The 20,763-nt window shown below is 42.5% G+C and overlaps 1 protein-coding gene across 4 annotated transcripts in view; it reads left to right on the top strand.

The window, feature by feature from the left end:
- FERMT2 (FERM domain containing kindlin 2) overlaps positions 1-20,763 on the top strand; it is a 375,557-nt gene that overhangs the window by 65,535 nt on the left and 289,259 nt on the right. For all 4 annotated transcript variants that reach the window (XM_069208559.1, XM_069208557.1, XM_069208560.1 and 1 more), the window contains exon 3: positions 2,126-2,359. In XM_069208559.1, coding sequence (XP_069064660.1) covers positions 2,126-2,359 — 234 coding nt within the window. The remainder of the gene's footprint in view (positions 1-2,125; positions 2,360-20,763) is intronic.

The following is a 20,763-nucleotide window of genomic DNA, read 5'->3' as shown; positions in this document are numbered from 1 at the left end:
ACCTTGACCAAAGAAGAGGGTAAGAGTCTGTCATCGAGAAAATGGTAATGAGAGAGTAGCATGAAGAATCGAAGGGCAAGAATAGATCTGAAGAAAGTCGGAGGAGTGAAATTGAGTGAAAAGACAAAAAAAAAAAAGTGGTACAGAATTCCAGGGGTGATTGAAGGTGTGAAATTGATTACCTGAAGGGCTCATGTTGTCAAACCTTGGGGGTCAGAGGGCGGGTTTCTGTGGTATACTACGGTGACTCATGCACTGCGTAGAGTTTGCTAATCAAATTCAAATTTAATTTATCTAAAGAGGTGATTCAATCAGTTTGTCCTTCGATGTAACGTAAATTGAGTATAAAATTGAGCAATGGTAAGTGATACTTACAGCACACAAAGCTATTACTACTTTGTTATGAAGTGTTGTGTGTGTTTTTTTTTTTTTTTTTTTTATATATAACTATTGCAGCTATCTTTTCCATGAGTTACGTATAAAGTGAAACTGAATACCATTATTCAAAAACGTTTGAGATATTACTTGAAAGTCTTATTGGGAGCTAAACAGCTATATTTCTGTTACACATACTTTGGAGAATTTGTATATAAAATTTAGGCATAAAAATTGACTTGCAGATTTTTTTTTTTTAATAATCAAAACAATGGCTACCAGTTGTCCTGTCGCATAAAATTGACATTATTCTTAAAGATAACAAATTGCATGGCTTGCAGTGTCCACCCTAATAATAAAATCAATTCTAGTCCCTGTCTCTTGATAACTGTGGAATGAAGCTCTTCATTCTTTTCCAAGCAAGACTTGATTTCAAATGTAATACAGCATTGTTTTATGACTTCATATGGTAGGTGTGGCGAATGACCTGTGGAAAATTCAAAAGAAATCCATGGAATTTTTTTAAATTATATTTTTAAGATGTTTATATGGTATGAACTTGGCCTAACGGCATTTAAGAGCTTTACATGTGCTCCAGATTACATTACACAAGGTTGGATTCATTTATTTTTTAATATATATATATTTCTTTTAAAAACATGAGCGATTTAAGTGATTTGCCAAAAGCACAGATTATTGAGCGGACACCGGGACATGAACCTGGTTCTCCAGGTTCAAAGTCAGCAGCTACTCCACATCTTTCAAGGAAGTTTTTTATTCCCTGGGCCCTAAATGGAGGTTCAAGAATGGAATTAGAATGGGACAGGGTCTAGCAGGATTGTTAGTGGTGAATTTGCTAGGCCATTGCCCACAGTTAGTCATGACCTTAAATAGTGATGGGTGGAACTTGCAGAGTGTCACTCTGCAGAATTCCGTGGAGTTGCTTGAAAAAACTCTTAAGATTCTGCAGAGTTATGCAGGTGTTAATCAGCATGTTGCACTGCTCACCCTGATTTTTAGTGCAGTGGCCCATGACAACCTGCGTTGTGAAAATCTCTCCAGGTGTCCTCCTAGTGTCCAAAAATCAGGCTGGGGACGCCAACTTACCATTGGCAAGTGGTATGGGAGAAAAAAGTCCGCCACTGCAGTTGGTGGAATTTTGCCAGAACTCCACGTTACAAGCCTAGCGCAGTGTGGGCAAAACTCTGCCAGTGGAGTGGAATTTACCACCTACCCCTAGCCTTAAAATGCTGTTGAATATAGATTATTTTGCTGTTTAACTTCCCATCTGGTACAGATATTAATGGCAGTTGTGTTTTTTACTTGAAGACTGAGAATTTGGATATCTGGGTCACAGTGATAATTTTTTTGTTGTTGTTCTGCACCCTACTGCTATAGTTAGTTTAATGCTTTTGTAACATGGCTGGATTTTGCGTATGCCACTTAAGGATGCGGACTGCCAATCCCTATGATGTCCAACTTTAGTTAAAAAAAAAATTGGAAGATCAGTTTATGCTAAGCTGTTTCAATAGTGATACATGTTTAGATAATGGCATACAATATCGTGTCAGAGTAAGTATGTTCTGAAGTAGCTAAGCGAGCTACTCTCCGCATCTTTCTTTTTAAGATGATTTTTTTTGTTGCGTGTACTGTAATGGGTGTTAATTGTATGTATATGCACATCTCAATTTGTGAAAGCATCTGAATATGTTAGAAGAATGTTAGAAGTATCTACTTAATTTCTTTACAGATGTCAAAAAGGATTGGTCTGATCATGCTCTTTGGTGGGAAAAGAAAAGGACTTGGCTTCTTAAAACTCATTGGACTTTGGACAAATATGGTATTCAGGCGGATGCAAGACTCCAGTTCACACCTCAGCACAAGCTGCTTCGTCTTCAACTTCCAAACATGAAGTATGTAAGAGTAAAAGTGAACTACTCGGATAGAGTCTTCAAAGCAGTCTCTGACATCTGCAAAACATTCAGTAAGTATAATGAAAGGTATTAAATTCATTGTTATGAAGTTTCATCATTACTTTCGATCATGGTGTATTTAGTATTGTTTGTTGCTTGCTGTATGCTTGGAAGTTCCATGGGTGTTCTATGTATGCACCCAATCAAACCTGATGTTAATTGGTAGCTATTATTTGACTCCTGAGGACTGTCTTCAATGCAGGGCCACACCTCTCCTGTTACCCACCAAATTTGAGGCCAAGTGCCACAGTAAAAAAAAACAAAAAACACACAAACCTGGTATTAGTTTATTTTTAAAACTTTTGTTAGCTTTTTTTGAGATGTTTATTTCCATATTGTCTCTTTTGCCTAGCAGCCTCACCCAAGATATGTGATCAATTTAACGATTGTGTAATCTAGAGGGGATTTTTTTTTGTGTTAGTCTGAGAAGACTAGTGTTTAAAGTGTAATGCAAAATGCTGGTGGTAGGGTTTGTGGCATAGGAAGCATAACATTTATAAACTTAACTGCATTAATATGATTTACTTTCTGCCCAGCAACTTGATTACCATAAAATACTGGAACCCGTTCTAGCTTGTGATATTTACTAGTTGTTTTCCTAGTTGGGGTGCTGTTTTGTTGTGGTGTGTGTGTGTTTTGTTTTTGTTTTTTCAATTGAGCTGGCGTTATTGAGTAAAGGGGAGAGGACTTGCTAATGGCTAACACATTTTGTAAGTCGATAGACATGCCCATTTCCCAGCAGATGGCGATTTCATGTTTCTTAGTAGCGCTGTTGTGTAAAATTGTATCTAACCATGTAGGGTATCTTGGCAATATGTTTGAGGAGTTTATCCAGTTTTTCCCTTGGATGTTGGCATATCATTGTGAGAAGGGCTGCTGTGAATAATGGTTATGGTCATCTATCCATGGACAATCAAACCTGTATTTACGGCTTGAACACTATTTGTGAACTAAAATTGCTACATAAATTACAAAACCATGCAGCGTACTTTATTGCTCTGCTTGGAGTAGCACCACACAAGTGGTGTATGGCCTGTCATTCAAACAGAAAACAACAAAAATGTGCCACATCGTTAGCTATTTTTCCTCAACTCCAACTGGTTGGGCATTGCCTGTACTGCAGATAGGGCCAGAAAGTTTTTTTAAAACAAAATATCAATTGACAGACCTTGAATCGTGGACAGTATGAATAATTGGAGCTCAGGTCATCCCTTCTATTTCTACAGCATCAACTGTCTGTGCCCAGAAATATGGAAGAAAAAATTCTTATGCTGCACATTTCTTTAGTCATACCTTTTTTAGTTTTGTGGATCCCTTTTCTCTGCTGTTTAAGCAGGGTTATCCTTTGAGTCTGTGTCCATTCTGAATAGCTATCCAGTTAAAGTAGAGATTTGAATGTCAAATTGAAGACTGCATACACAGTAGTCCTAGCTGGGTAATTGGGAGTGCAGTACTCAGGGTGCCACTGCTTTTTATTGCCAGTGTTTGGTTCTCTACCCCACGCTTTTAATATCCCCACCGCCTTTTCTGTGCCTCAGACACATTTTGGGGTGGTAATTTTCTACACTTAAACATATATCTCTTGGTAGGAAGTGCCCTGTCAAAGGTTTTGGGGTACCATGAAAGCAGATGAACGTATAAATGCCAGGGCTCAGCCCCACTTATGAATGTGGTTTGATGCAAACTTTTATTCTAGACCGGATTCATGTTCTAAACCGCCTACTCATTGGTCTGTTTTCATAAACTTCTCCATTAGTTTTGTGAAAGCTTCATCTTGCTGTGGAGAGTATTTTTTGTTTTGTTTTTTGGATAACCGTTTTGAAATTGATAAAATCTTCCTTGGTGTACAGCATTCAGTATTGGACATTTTGCACCCTAAAAGCATTTTTGTAATGTGGCAAAATGGCCAGTCAGTCTGATGTAGACGTGGTTGATCTATGCAAAAGGAAAGGCAGTGCCTTTCTTACTATCCTCAACCTGGCTTGCAAGATCAACAGATAGCCACAAGAGGTACAGGTTGAACATCTTATTAAAGATACGAGACCCACAAGACCTTCCCTCTATCCGGTATTCATATTGAAAATTGTATTTCTGATGGATCCTTCTAAATGCCTATTTCTTGCCTTTCCAATTCCACCGCCTTAGATCTGCAAGTTTCCAGCGATTGCTCTTACAGGTAGAGCCATCTGACTTAATGGCATTGCAGTAGGTGTAGAAGTAAGAGCACATAGTCATCTATAGCTCTCAGCCCTCTGTACTGATATCAGCTTCTTCCCTTTTATGCCTTTTGCAATGGATCCAGTGCTCTGTTCTCAACCTGTAGCCTTTGTCTTATCAAGTCCACAAATTTTATTTTGACTGTGTGCTAAGCCGCACAAACCCCCCCCCCCCCCCCCCCCCCCCCCCCAGTACAAAAACCTGCAGATTTCGGATTGTGGCACAACTTTGGAAACGAATGCTGCAAGATATCTGTTGGTGGTGTCTTAGGTGGGGCACAGAATGATGGCTTGAAATGTTAACCCAAGCGGTTGCCATTGGATAGCACTATTGCAGGCATTCCTCCTACCACCTTTTGTTAGGTGTACTGCCCTTAGTGGCTGAAGTATGCCCTCACCTGGGTCCCATGCTCACTGTGCCACTGGAACCAGTCTATTCCTGACTGATGAGCCAGTATGGAACCGGTCTTGGGTTGCTTGTGTTTCAGTTCAGGGAGAATGTGGCCTGGCAGTTCAGGCTGGACTGTTGCTTTTGTAGCAGGGTCAAGACTGATTTGCATATGGCTAGGTCCGATCTGAGGTGGCATGCTATCTTGAGAGATTTCTAGTGGTTAGTCTTATTACAACCATTCCTCCTATCATCTTACATGTGTGGAGTCTAGGGCCTTTACATCACTTGACGTCCTGCAACAAAAGCTTCCTGGTGCACCAGAAGACAAACATGAAGCTCAATGTGTTCCTGCAGCAAATGCATCCTGATGCACCCAAAGACTAACATGAAGCTCAGTGTGAAGTTGTATGTCGACCAGCACATGAAGTAGCATCTGTTGCACTTTGTCTCAATTCTACTTAGTCGCCCGCCTCCGGTAAGTCAAAAGACTAGTCATACCATAAATGCAAGAAGTCTAGACTGGTTTTGCCTCCTGCCAGTCACTTTCACTCCATGGAGAAGTTCAGCAGTAGCCACTCAAAGGACCTGATCCTGCTAACTTCGGACTCCAAACTGATCCAGACGCACCTGAAGTTTTCCTTGGTTGTTGATGACCTTGCCGCAAGTGGAAACCTGCAAAAAGGCCATGCTGCAGTTGTTCAAGATAATTACCGGTCCCTCTGGAGTGTATTGTCTCCCTATGGACCCCTCGACCACCCCCTGTAAACTAACTCCCCCCCCCCCCCCCCCCAAAAAAAAAAACATCACCAGTCAAAGTTCTTCTTGGGTGTGGCATACTCCTTTGCTGAATGACTCCCCATTGGGTCATGGCCTGGCCCCCATCACCACAGCCTATACTTAAACATCTGCAGCAAAGATCACACCACTCCCAAGTAATCTAATGCGCTCTCTGCTCCAAAGGCAGCAGTTTCAGATCTGGATCAGTCTTCGTCTACTTGATCTCAGCAGATGTCCTATTACATGATGACCAATTAGCAGCCTTAGGTTTGGGAGGATTCCTGGGCAAGCCCCCACTGTCTTGATACCAGTACAGCTGCAATCGCAAAGCCTTGTCTGGATCAGTTTCAGATAAGGGTCTTCAAAACCTTTAGCATGATGCTGAGGAGGTGGATAATTTGCTCCCTTCTCATTGTGTATGTTTATTTACAGAATGTAAGTGTCCTAGATACGTCCCCGCAGATGGAATTGGACTCCAACCTGGGCCCCTTACAGAGAAGCTTGCTTCTTTTGCGCAAGTATTCTATTGAAGTTCTTAACCTTTCAATGGTTGAAACTAAGGACAGTCTGCTCACTGAAACTTCGCAGGTTTGGCCTACAACATCTGAGACCTTCTGCCTTTTAATGATGCTGCGAACAGAACATTGATTGCAGCCTGATTCTACACAGCAGCTCACCTCAGGGTTTGAGCATGTGTTTAGAGGAGTTACAGACCTGCTTCTGGAGATCATCTTAGACATCTTGCATCTTAGACTGAGATCTTGCTGTAAGGGTCTGCTACATCGGTGCCCTTGTTAACATGTAATGAGAACCTGACAGACACACTGAAGTGCAATGAATGAATCGGTATTCTGCTCCCACAATTAGTCTTTCATTACCTAGGTGTTATGTTGGCTTCTGGAGACTCTGCCGTTCTGACAAAACACCCAATATTGAAAAAAATTGTGGTCGTACTTTCATGGGTAATGTCAAGCCTAGTTTGTTCGATTCTGCACCACAAGATGGGGAATCGAAGCAATGTGAAGCATTTGGCAAAAGTTAATTTTCATCGGCTAGCTTAGCCCTTGGGTTCTTTAAAGTGATATGTCTCCTGGGCTAACAAATATATGCCATTTGGGACATGGCCAGTGAGGTTTTTTGGCCATCCCTACCAGGAGCACCCTTGGTTAAACGAATTGAGATGGGCAAGGTTCGATGACAACCAGTAAAGGGTTCAGGTAGTTATTCATTAGAACAGTGGAGATGACCTATTTCTATGGGATACCGCAGTGTAGGCCTGTGAAGGGCAGAGGTGACCTATTGGAAGGTTACCAGACTTTTTATCTTTGAGATGAGTGGATCCATTTCAGAGTGTTTGTGCAAGTAAGTGTGGTGGTGAACACTGTTGAAAACTTAAGTGTGGAAGCATGAGAGCTGCTATACCGCTTTTTAGGGTCGAGCGCACAAGTGCTCTGTCCCTGTTGTAAACCCTTTGGGCTTTTAACCACGCCAATGTCATGCCTGTCACTTTCGTTGGTTCGTCTTTTTAAGTCCGCTTATTTCATTAGTGAAAGGCATGAATGTCATGCTTTTTCTGCTATTTAGCCTTCCTCAAGCGCACCGGTCAACTGCTGAAAAAATACAAGGCTTCAAGTTTTCAGCCTGGTTTCTGCATTACTTTATCTTTTGTATTTTTTTTGTCCTACATAACGCGATTGCACTCAGTTTTTAATTGCAGCGTGATCACACTGGGTTTTACATAGCGTGGTCATGCTAGTTTTTTTTCTTTGAATTTATGTGGCAAGAAAAGTCCGGTTAGGAGTTTACAGCTCTAATAGCTCTAACTGCGAGACCTGTTGCATTGCAAATGCTTGTTTGCTACTGTAAGTTGTATAGCAGCAGAGTAACTTGAAATCAGCCACTGGGGAGGTGACTGAAGTGCCATGTTCTGGACTGAAACCCAATTCTGTGTAGACATTGCTGGCTCCTGGAGTCCAGAATAAAGTGCAAGGTGACCAGCTAACAGACTATCTTTTACTGTCTGCTTGAATGTACATTATCTTGAATGTTTGTCATCATATGGGTTCCAGATCAATGGATCTCTATTACAGATGGTGTTGCACTGGGCTGCTGCCTTTCATGATGGTCTCGATAGAATATAGATATATTGTTTGGGCATGTCTGTTTTAACATTTTTGTTAAACATGCATTAAGCAATGTAGAAGGTCATCTCTGAGTACACATTTAAAAATTAATAGCTCGAAATTACATAGACTCAGTATAGAAATAATAAACAGTATAACAATAGGGCAACAGAACCATCGAACTGAGCTCAAAATAGAGAAGTGATATGTATACTATGTTCTTTATTTTAATATTCCTCACTGTAGATCCACACCTCTAGCTGTCAGTATATTTTCTAGACATCTACATCCATAAATCTGCTCCCCCCTCCCCGTTCCAACACAGGTGGCACAGGAAATGGCGCATTGCCCCCTCTCGGGGACTCGCAGCAGATGGATATCTGCAACAAACATTTGGTAACAAGGTATTATTAGAGAGGGTGCTAGAGTTAAGCTCAGATTGCCTTTCCATCTTCTCTGGCCTAAATACCTAGTATGTGGGATAGCTGAAATGTACTCCTTGTCGTCCAAGAATAGATGTCTTTTTGTTATTTTTGGTAAGAATCCATATCTGAAATTTGCAAGCAGTGTGCTGGCTGCCACCCTTATAGATTTACTGGACACTGTTTTGCTAATTAGCGCAAAGGGACCACCTCTGAAAGACTGCAGTGTTTTTTTTTTTTTTTTTTTCACACATATTTTAGTTGATCAAAGGGGATCACTCTTTCCTGGTTGAACTTAGACCTTGAGGCATGTTGTGAGACTGCGCTTCTCAGCATCCCCCACTCCCTGAGTAGATCTATTAACCGGGAGGAGTAGAGGCCCTGGGTGTTTTGCTTCACTAATGACCGAGCTGAAACACTCATGCACTGACAAAAATCTCTGGAATGCACTTCTTATTCCAAAGAAGAAATTTATTATTTCATTAGCAAGGTTCCTAAAAGGAGATTAGCATACTGAAAACACACGTTCAAAAATGGTCACAGCAATGAAATGAAAGAATGTACAAATGATTCTCCACTGCAATATACACAGCAAATATATGTATCTATATTCTAATGCAAAGCAAATAATGAATTAAAAAATTTGCATCATCATGAGAAAAGGGAATCACTGCTTTATGTCCCTCCTATTCAGCATCAGATCTCCAGATCCCAGAATTGATTGAGTGGAGAGAGGGATCAATTATCCTCACAGGAAAGATGGCACACTCCTGCCTCCTGGATGTGCCTGAGATCTGCACTCTGTCCCAAGTCCATCTGGTCTCAGCCTCTTATACTTTGAACAAACAAGAGAGGAAAAGTCTAGAACCTCCCTCTCCCTGCATAAATTAATTTTAAAAAAAAATGCTGATTGCTTTCAGCCTGCTTTGAAAAGAACACGTCTGGACTTGGCCACAATCCCAAGATGCTAATTTTAAAAAACGAGTCCGTTCCCTGCTGTCTGAGTACATTCTTATCAGCCTAAGCCCTTGATTGGGAAACTACTTGCAGCTTTTTACCGTGGCAGTGGCTAGTGCTAAAATAAAGTCAATAGGCAAAATGAGGCTGGTGGTCACTAATGGGACCGTGTAGTGCTAGGCTAAGTGCAACATGGAGTCAGTGGTCAAAACTCACATATCATTACACCTGGGCCTGTAGACCTTGTGCCATCGTGAAACCTTGCATATATGGATCCGAGCAGTCAGTTGTTCTATAAAGCGTCAGTCTTAGTCATTTTACTTCCCCATTCTACCATGGACCTATGTTGGGCTGCTTGATAATAATATAAAATGCTAGATCCCCCCCCCCCCCCCCCCCCTTTTTTTTTCCGTGTATGCCTGTATTCTATTGTGAGGAGCTTGCATGGCTTACAATCTCCCCATGCAAGTGTTTATTTCTTGCTGTAGTGTGTTCAGAATATTCGAAGGAGGGAAGTGATTGAAACATGAACAGTTTCTTAGGAACTAGGGAGGGTGGACTAAGGATTGAAGCGCGGCCACAAGAGCCGAGATTTGTGGTTTGGGCTTTTTAATAGAGCACTATGCTGGACAGTGGGTAATGTATGTTGGTTCATATGTCATTAAAGGTGGGGGGGGAGTTACAATGTGTTCATGGGTTTGTTGGTTGTACTAAAACTGAATAAAACAAAATAAAAAAAATTACATTATCTTAGGAAGGGCAGTCCTCTTCAGGGCGGCTATTCTGCTCAGCCAAGAGACCCAGTGCCTCAATCATATGTGCAGCTCCCCCCAATCTGTTGGAGAAGGTCATTGTACTTTCCTCATGCTGTGAACAATGAGAGATTAGCCACTGGCCACCTGTATCTTTTTAATATTAAATAATTGGCTTTGAGGCCTAGCTAATCAGAAATAGTGAACAGAGTGTATCTTGTTGATGTGGCAGCATGGAGAGGTTAGGAATCTGCAACGTCTGCAGGTGTCATTTAAACCCCAATACTTCCTCAAAGCTGTCCAACACTTCTTCCATGGCAGGAAGGGCCCAGGCTGGGTTTAGTTCGGATGAGAATCGCATCGTCCAGTTACTTGCTGATCTTGGGAGTCTTCTCTCCCTCCCCCCACCCTGTACAGTGATAATGCTGTTAATATTTACATGAGCTCCGATTTTTTCAGCTAATAGCTCTCTGTATTGGGCAAATAGGAGAGGACATGGGACATCCTGAAATGCCTGCCTGTGAATGGGGAAGGATTCAGACAGAACCTCGTTCACCTGCACTTGGCCCTCGGAAGAGGAGTGTTCGCATTGTGTGCATTGATGGAAACTATTGCTGAATCCAGACTCCTTGATGGTCACTAGTAAGTAGGGCCAGTGGACTCCAAACACTTTTTCCAAGTCTACGGTGAATAGTCTGGTATTGTTTGCTGATATCTGGACCTTATCAATAAGATGTGGTAGCATTTGAGTATTGTCCACAATCTGTCTGGGATGATGCTAGACTGGTCCTGATCGATTAGGCCCTGCAGGTATGAGTGAGTCTTCATTAATGTTTATCTGTGACTTGAAGGCAAGTGGTTTGCAGGATTTGTTACAGCCTAGCAGATACTTGTTTTTGACCTAGATTAGTGATCTCCATAAAGTCCAGGTCAAGTAGCCTCAGCTTAGCCCGAGCGGCAGTTAATGGGCCAGATTTTGGGTGTATCGTATATAGTTCCCTTAACTTGCTCTCTAGTTATTTTTTTCTCTTCTAACCTTGCTTTACACTTGTTGTCCAAGATTGCTTTTAATTTGCCTCTGATTACATATTTCATGGCATCCCATAAAGTGTTCAGTCTGACCTTCCCACAATCGTTTTCAGCCATAAATTTGGTGATGGCTAGTTGTATAGACATTCTTTTAGGTGGAGCCCAACTCCCACTGTCAGAATAACAGAGATTACTAGATATGGGTTCTTGATCCCAGAGGGCCATGGAATAAATCACCACATCCACCGTCCTCGCCTGTAGGCGGCGTGTTCCCAGGAAATAATCGAGGAGCTTGTAAGTCTTACGTGATTGATGGTTATGTGCAACAACGACCCTCTACCTCGCTGTCTCTTCTGTGCCGCCGCTGTGGCCCGAAGTTCTCTCCACTTGTGCTCTGCACAGACGTCACGGGTTTCGCGTGAGCCTCGCCGGCAGATTGCGTTTTGCCTTTCCTGCTGCCCCCACAGCAGCCGCTCCACTTTTGATAAGAGTCAGCAGTGAGCTCGGATTACTGCCACTCCTACTGCTGGTGCCTTCTCTGCTCAGGAGGCCGTGCTGCAGAGACCCTCTCATCCAATTAGCCACCGTTTCCCTGCTGATATTTCCCAGGTATCCCAGTGCCACCTGTTTGCATCCCACTGGCGGCCCTCGTGGACCAGAACCTGCAGCCTGTATTGCACTTGTTTGAGACGGGATGCAAGGTGTTGTAACCACGTCAAATAATTATCACACAGCCGTGAGGATGGGCTGGAGAAGAGGATGAAAGGTCGTTATTTTTCTTTTCTGTTTCTATAGACACATCTAACTTGGTGATGCTGGCATTTAATTTAAATAGATCCTTATAGCAAACTACTATTCCAAGGAGTGTTAATGTTATCACATTAACAGGAGATGCTGCTGTTTGCCTTTGAAAGGCTATCTCTGGCCTCTCACCTACTGGGCTGTTTAACCTGTGATTGTCTACAAGAAAAGACTAGCATTGGCAAAGCCAATAGGTTTTGCCTAAACGAGATCTACTGGCTTTGTCAATGGGTTTATAGACATGGTGTACAGCAGCTTGGCTTCCAGTGAAATAGTGATAGGATGAGGCACTACAGTCAGAACTGCTGACCTTGCTGCTGGGGAACCCAATAAAAGCAGCAATATGTAGTCCCCTATACACATCACTCCAAGTCTGCGGCAGGACACTACTGTGCTGTGGTCATGTCACCACGCATTACCCTCATTTCCCTTTTATTGTGGGGCTGTAAATGGGCCCTTCGGCATACTCGGAGCCTAAACAAGGGACGCTTCGTAAAAATTGCAGTTGTTAAAAATAAAAAAAGTTGTTTGTAACTCTTCGAGTAAATGATATTGGCCAGGACAGACCCGTACCACGAACAGTACAAAAGCACGCATGCGAGGTGTCCGCTCTGTAAAACACTTCCTGGATGTGAAATTTGCCTAAATGTTTCAATGTTTATATCTGCGACTGGATGAGGAAATATCCTCATCTAGACTGAACAGTGTTTATGCAAAATCTCATGCTGTGAGCAAGATTTGAACCTGTGCAGGGAAACCCCATTGGATTGTGGGTCCAATGCCTTAACTAGTCTGCCACCGCAGCTCTGTGAACATGAGGTTACTGCTGTTGTATACGAGCACGGCGACAATATGGTAGGACACACTGAATTTGGCAGTTCTCTGGACAGTACACACCGTGTATATTTGAAGCCTATTCGCCTTACAGTGTACAGTATATGTACACGTGAGTTGCAGGGATCACCATGTCCAACAGCCCTAGATGTTAACGTATCCACACTGCACACAGTTGTAACCAGCAGCCCACATGTATACACTGAGCCACTTAACTCTGTCAATTGATCTGTACATAAACTGCACAACACACTGTACTCGTAACAGTTCCGACGTATACATTGAACTCGGTAACTCTGGCAGTTGCCTGTACATACGTGCACACTGTAACCCCGACAGTTTTTACATATACTGTGCAGCATATCCTAAGCAGCCTACTAATTGTAGCCCTTACAGCCCCTGTATATACACCATGAACGCAGTAACTCAATGCTAGTGTGACTTGGCATCCACTGCAACTTTAAAAGCCACTGCATACACTTAGAAGCCACCTGTACATATGCTGCACACTGTACGTTATGGGAAATTATGTATGCACTCTGCACGGCAACTCTAAATTTCCCGTATACACACGTTACGCACAAGTTAATGCCAAGAGCTCCTGTGTATAGACACTTCAAATATAACGGGAGCTGCTGCCGCTAGGCACATAGGAACATGCATTTGTATGGCATGGTAACCCTAGCAGCTTTTACATACAGTGTACAGGTTAACCGTACCCTGGCAGCTCCTATGTGCTTGCAAACAAGATTTGTTAATGTGTACGCTTCTTGCACCAAATACATGTCATCTTAAATTTGTTAAAAACAGTCCACGATATGTCCGCAATCTCCCCTGAGTGCTGATTCAGTGCTTGTATGTAAATCAAAAAATAAAAATAAAAAGTACCTTAAACAGTGGAGTAGCCAGTGCAAGGAGACTGGCCATTAGCGAGTGGCAGTGACCGAAAGGAGTGTTTGGTCCAGAATCCACCTGACAGCAGGACAGCAAAGCAGCTGAGAGCAGGAAATGAAAGCAGATGATGTGCTGGCCAATGAGAAGCACGTAAATTAGAGCGACGTTGGACTAAGCCAATGGTAAATTCAGCCCCTTTTAAGATTTTTTTTTTATTTTTCCTTATCCACCTAATTTTTCGCAATCGCTTGGGCATGCAGGCAAAATGTAAAAATGGAGCAACAAGAAATTTTGTTTTTCACAACGCTGCGTTTTGACAGTACAACATAGGATAATATCTGTGTTTTTTCAAGCAACAGCATGTTGCCTTGTGAGACTTGTAGTTTTGTTTTTAACAGTGTAATTATGAAATCAAAACCTCAGGATAGAAATTGCTGATTGCTAAAATGAAAAAATTGGCTGAAGATGTGATACAACGCTGCCATTTGTCAAGCTGTCTTTTAAAACTTTTACAAAGTTGCCTACATCATTTCAAAGAATGCTTTTTTTGTGCGTCAAAACAGTAAACTCTGCCTGCATATTTGATTAGGGTTTACCCTTTTACTCACTCCATACCTTATATCAAGCCCTGGTTGATCAAGCTTCCAACGGGGTTGAAACCAGGTTTCGTAATTAAACATTGCAATTCAGTTCCTTGAAGGATACTGCATTCTCTCCCTCTTCTGCCCTGATGAAATTTATTAGCGACCCAAGGTGCAAGTCAGTTGTCTTATGCCTCCTATACAGCGCCCTTAATGTTGTCCTAGATGGAGCTATATTATGGTCTATTAAACCATCTACAAGAGCGGGTTTGATACAGTGCACACTCTGCACTGAATTATTTCATGTTGCTCTCAGACGTGATCACTGAAAAGGAAGTAGTGTAAAAAGGAAATTGCCCAGGATCCCAGTTTGGACAGGGTGTCTGGGTCAAGGCCACGGACTTAGTTTTGCTTGTGTCCAAGAAAAGCTTCTGACTTGTCTGGGGCTTGTTATGCAAGGGCATTCAAATGATCCTTTGCGTTTTTTTGAGATGGGGGAACCGCTGTGGAAACTCTCCATAGAACAGCTACACCAGACACCTCTTTCCGAGGATAGGTAAGGCTAGGGTAGCACAAGCAGGTAATCTGGCAACAGCAATGCAAGCTCTAGTTCCTCAATGAATAGGGACAGCATGGCAATAGCAAGTCAATCTTTACCCTCTCACAGAAGGAAATAAGGCCAATCGTCCGCACAGATCTAGCTATGCAGAGTTATACAGACTTCCATTGCTGATAGAACATGAATGATTAATGCATGAGCGACATGTAGGTTACAGATAAATGTCTGGAATGGGTGCTTTTCTCACTGAGAGCAATGTGTAAGAAAATATGTGAGTTCCGACGCAGCTCTCACTTATGTGGAATATCGCCTCAGCCTTCTGGAAATCCTGCTGCTGTCACTCTGAGGCCTGTTTCTGATTCTGTGTATTCCACATATTGCAAAATTGCAGTAATCTGGTAGGTCGATTACATTTCTTTATGTGAATTTTTAGCTGCTTGTGATTTTGACTCTAAACTATGTTGAGTTCCACTTCGTTTTATTTGTAACTTAGGGAAGGGGGCTACAGTGGGGAATTCTATAGGAAAGCAATATTGACCTTGTGTGGAGCCAGCTGCTATTATTGAGACAGTCAGTGCGGCAATTGTGAGAGGTGCTGTAGTTATTTGCTGTGCACTCTGAGTGTTTGGGCATGGACGCCTTGCCGGCAGTTAAAGGCAAACCCGTCTGCTCCCATCTGAAGGCCAGGAGCCACAACCCCTGCCCAGATGCCTACAACACTGCTGGAATATTCACCTGAAGAACACTCTGACCTAAATAAAGCTACAAGCAAGGCCTGTTTTAATTCCATAGATCCCAGAAATGCATTGCTTGCTTGTGATACGTGCAAATGCAATTTCAGTTATCTAGATAGAGTGGGGCAAAATGGAGACATTAGTCGTCAAATGATAAGTAGCAAATATAACAAAGTTTAGTTCATTTCTGTGACAAACTTGAGATTTTTACATTTGTTGAGGAAAATCGGCGTGAGGCACTATCCCTGACAAAAATGCGGCTCAGAAAGGAGTCGAGGCTACACTTATGCAGGAATACCCACTAGCCAGATGTGATCGACAAAAAAAAAAAAAAGTGGGCAGTTGGGAAGCTATAATATAGAAGTAAGACCAAAGGATAATATAATCCCCGCCACCTTTAGTATCTCAAGATGTGAAATCCTTTACGTTTCATTTGAGTTGTCCTCAAATTTCACCCTGTCGGCTGCTGATATACCATCCACCTGGGCTGGGCATCCAGTTTATAGTGACCCTGCCATTCCAGACATTTTGGTCAAACTAAGCCTTCAAAAGGCCAAATTTTCCCTGTTGGACGACCTAAATCTACATTTTCAGAACAGATGTGAATGTATAAGAAACTTAATACAGGATCTGTCTGTCATACAGCTTACCCAATGGGCCCTACACATTTAAAGGGCATCTCATGTATCAAATGTCTTCTAATCTCCAAAATATGGGATCGGAGGCCCCACTTTAAATTTGCTGGTCAGACACCAGATCATACCGTTCTCTCGATAGAGAAGGAAGGAAAAGGTCACATGCAGAACAAACTATGGGCGATGCTGGTCCAGATTGACTATAAGCAGCTAGAAAACAGCCTTTTTAAACTCCCTCCCTGGAACTAACGGTGACACGTCAGATATAATCTTACATTTCGAAGAATGGATAAAGGGCTCACTTGATAAGGACATTCATTTGAGACTGCATAAAACGAGGAGTTTGCAGGGACGTGCTTCCGGGATCATTTCAGAATTAGCAGAACTAAAAAAAAAAAAAAATGCCTAAGGCTGGAAAAAGTGTAGAAAATGTTATACCACAAGCAGATCAAACTATGAAAAAAACATTTAATAAATACCACTACACGATAAGAGAAACTAGAGTCCCCTACCTTAGTGCGATGGCTGCCAGTGTGTCAAACTAGTCGTTTAGAATAGTAAACTTGCTTATGAAGCCTGCCATGAAAATCTCTAGGTTCCCGCCATCTGAAGCGCATTGTAACATGAGGGCGAGTTACTTCTTGGAAAAAGTTAATATCTATGCCCTGTTAAGAGAAAATGTGAGTTATTTTGTTAAGGGTGGATTCAGCAATGCAGTTCAGTCAGTTCATTTGTTCTTTGTGCGAAAAGCAATAGTGGGTGAAACCAAGTGGTTCATTTTCTGAAAAGCCAGTTGCGTACAAGTAACAGAGCGCAGTAAGCATCAAGGAAAAAGTGTTACTGAAATGTGAGGGATAGGATTGTCTATTTGCACAACCCAGAAGGTTGTTGGTTGAAAGAAAAAATTACGTAATAACAGATTGTTTGTTTTTGCCAAAGACTACTGACTTTGAAGAGGGGAGGGGGGGGAATGGAGAGTTAGGTTGTGAGGGGTAATTGAGTTAATGTTAAGTGCTTATGGAGCAGTTGAGAATACTAGGACAGGACATGGTGAGCTTGAATTGTTAAGCGGGCTTGTTCAAGACATAACATTTATATTAAATTTCCAAAGGGGCACGTGAAGTTTAAACAGAGGTTTTTACAGTTACACTAAGGTTGTTTCATGTACACAAAAATGATGTATTTGGATGGTGGGTGCACAGGTAGGGGTATGTTCTTGCAGGTGGGTATGTAACCTGTTGCAAGTTGCATGGTGATGGATGATTGTACTTGTAGTAAGAACAGAGTGGCTGGAAGCAGCAATTAGAAGAACTAGAAAAATGATCACAAAGTCACGTCTGGTCTTATGGGGCGGGGATTTGTGACGAAGCTAGAATATATTGCTTTCTAGGGTCTCTAATTTTAGAGTCGTGCTGAAGAATCCTGTTTTTTTTTTTTTTTTTTTTTTGCGCAATTGTATTCATTGCGGCTAAGAGAATTGCACTGCTTTTCTCAACAGTGCTGATGTACTATTGATGGGATAACACTGACACCTTAAGTGCGGCTGCTCCCTGAATGGAACAGAGCTGATACCACTTAAAGCGGCCTTCCCTTTGACACAGACCAGGCACTTTCCAATGAATCTGCTATTCTTAAGCTTTTCTTATATTTGTGCGATCAGCCTCTCCTTTAATCGTGTATTGAACATGGTTAAGTCTTTTTGGAAATTAAATTGGAGATGACTGCAATGTTGATGATCTGATGCATTAGCACCGTTGTACAGTCTCATTTCTTACGCGCCGGATCCGCTCTGGTTCTATTGTTGACAAGAGATTTCCATGCGTACCAATTTTTAACCTTACCCCCCATTTCTTAGGCAAGACTAAATGCACTTTCTTTTGAGGTGCTATCGGAGGTATTGCTTATTGAGGCTGTACCTATACCATCGGAACGTGTTTCTTTGTTTTTGAAGGCAAAATATTATAATTTTCTAACTGGGGTGCATGCTATTTAAAAGGGCAGAACTCCCACTTATCGACATGGGTGCTAAACTTTGGAAAGAGCAACGTTAGCACTTATTGTCTGGTGGTTGCATGAGCATATTCGGAAATCCTTTAATCAATTTTAAGAGATGTAATTCACGCTGGTGAGATGTCTGAAAAGCCTGCGCTGAAGCGCAGGCCTTGAGGAGTCTTCAGGCTGGCACTTTAATGGCTGCTGCCTTTACCGTGGTTCACTCGCCGAACCCTAGTCGTTCCACTGACAGAATACTCCCGGTTTCCGTGAAGGGGCAGCCCTTCCAGACGCTTGTAGGCTTGGAGCACAGCCATCTGCAAGTCAGGAGCACTCCCCACATGTCTAGCTTGGTAGGGCTCTGCAAGTTAATGGTCGTACTGCAGAGACTGATTTCATCTGCACCAGTCCTGGTGCAAGATTGAGGGCTTAATGCTCCTGCTGCACACCTCAGCATCTTTTAAACTTGCAGGTTACTTTGTTAGTTTCAGCTGAGCCTGTGCAGTCTTCCACTTCTGCAGGGCTGTACTACTTTCAGTGCAGCAGTGTCTGCATGCCTCAGTACTCATGTTTTTGATAAGAGTCTACAGCAGCAGACTGGCATTGTAAAGTGCTGCAATACTTTTGACGAGGGTCCCAGCCACTCTCAACAAGCATTTGCAATGCAACGGGTCTCGCGTTTGCTCATGTTAAGAGCTGATAGGTGAAAAGTCGGGTTAGGAGTTTACAACGCTATCGGCAAAAGTGCATTTATGTACGTAACCCGAAAAAGGGCAATTAACTATGTAAAGCGCTCGACTTCTGCCAAGCGAAATCGCGCTAGTAAATTAGAGAAAAAGTAGTCCACAAGCCGGACCGAAAACAGCGAGCCGCGCATGTTTTCTGTACTTGGTCGATGCGCTCGAGGAGGACTAGCCACCAGAAAAGGCATGACATATGCGTGCCTTTGACTAATGAAAACATGCAGATTTTTATTAGGCAGGCCCACGAACCAATGAAAAATACTGACGTGACGTCGACAGGGCTCCGAGCCCTTTTCTAAACACTAAAGTGGCTCGCTGCGATACGCATGCAACGCAGGCTCGACCCTAAAAAGCTGGTTAATATTTTAAATACATCGCACCACTGTGCCAGTGGGTAGAGCTTTGTACTGTCAGAGCTTCTCGGCTATGCATGAATCGACACATCCGTCCCAATATGGTGTATAAATACTCCAGGGATGTTTCTTTCGGTTTCCTTCCTCTGAGTACTAGAGTATTTTGCATCCCTCAGCCCCCGTAGGTTCCTTTCCCATAAAAACAACCTTCCCACCAATTAGCCTAACAAGTTATGAGACTTGTAAAGCTTAAACTTCAACAATAATTTGTGCTGAAGTCAGCAGGTGCTGCTCGTTAAGTGTCATGGTTTACCCCCTCTGATGCACATTCCAGACATTTACCTCTTCTACATAGAACCTTTCATAGATTCAAATGTTTGAATATTCCCTTTTGTCAGTCTGGGAACCCTTAGAAACCAATGTTCAGTGGCAGTAAACCTATACACTGCAACATTGGAAAAGCCACAGAGCACATATAACTTATCCACCTCTATATATGACCTGCCTCTGGCCATTCGAAGGGCTGGGCATCAGTTTCTGCTCCCATCAGAAGTTTCAGTGGCCAGATTCTTCACTGTATGTTATGAAGGGACCTCTCAAACTCTGCTCCAGAAAACGCTCACTACATGCCAGTAGTGGCTGAAAGTTTAAAGAAAATATCACATAAATAAATATAGGTATCATTTTTGACAGGTGTGACCTGCAATAAGGGGAAGCTATGCAGGATGACAGCCATGCCCTCTTTAAACCTGTTTGCATCCATCCCATGATGCCAGACGTTAAAGTTGTGTATATTTCCTGAAAAAAAAGATGCATAAGGGTAGAGACGGGTAATTGGAACCCTCCTTGATGGAGGAGCAAGGTAGATCTGCACATTTCTGTCTTGCCTCGCTGAAACATGCGAAGAGGCCCTTGGAATTTTGGTTGGTACCAATAAGATCCGAGAACACTTCTGCTGCACAGACCAGACCCTTTGGGCTGGCTTTGGAAGCTCTCTTTAGTCCTAAAAAAGGAGGGAGAGTAGCAGAAACATAAGGCGAGAGAGCTGGTAAGGAGCCGCCTTTCTCACACTAGCTTCCTCAAACTGGACAGCCCATATAAATGCTTGCAAAAACCCAGGCATTCGTCTGAAATACCAGTCAAAAAGGCAAAATTGTTACGGTGTCTGGAAGTAATGACCGCTTAATCAATAAATCCTTGTTCTATTGTGATAACAGCTTTCTCTGTTGGTGCAATGTGGGTGAGTGCTGAAATCCACAAGCAATCTATCTAAACAAAAGTAAGTACCTTCATTGACTAAGGGTAGTGCACCTAGCAAACGTCCTTGTTGTCTACGGCCAATCTGGAGGCCCGAGGCCGCCATTTTTTTTTTTTTTTTTTTTTCTCCCTTGACAAAAGCAATGTCTGTGAAGTTGTCACCCCTTGGTTCTTGTTGCTGCAGAATTAGTTTTCCAGATACCAGCACCTACGCCCAACAACCCTGTATCTTTCCTCGTGGGCAAGTCTGCCAATTTCATTGACTGTTCCATCAACCTAATTGTTAGTTGCTTTGAGGTGTTGTGTAGCCATTTTAGTTATAGCTCCATGCAAGTTATTTTAACACACTAGGCCGCTGTGCACTT

Source organism: Pleurodeles waltl, chromosome 9, assembly GCF_031143425.1.
Source record: "Pleurodeles waltl isolate 20211129_DDA chromosome 9, aPleWal1.hap1.20221129, whole genome shotgun sequence".
Taxonomy (NCBI): Eukaryota; Metazoa; Chordata; class Amphibia; order Caudata; family Salamandridae; genus Pleurodeles; species Pleurodeles waltl.
The sequence above is the reverse complement of the archived record's forward strand: the minus strand, read 5'-3'. Positions and strand labels throughout refer to the sequence as shown.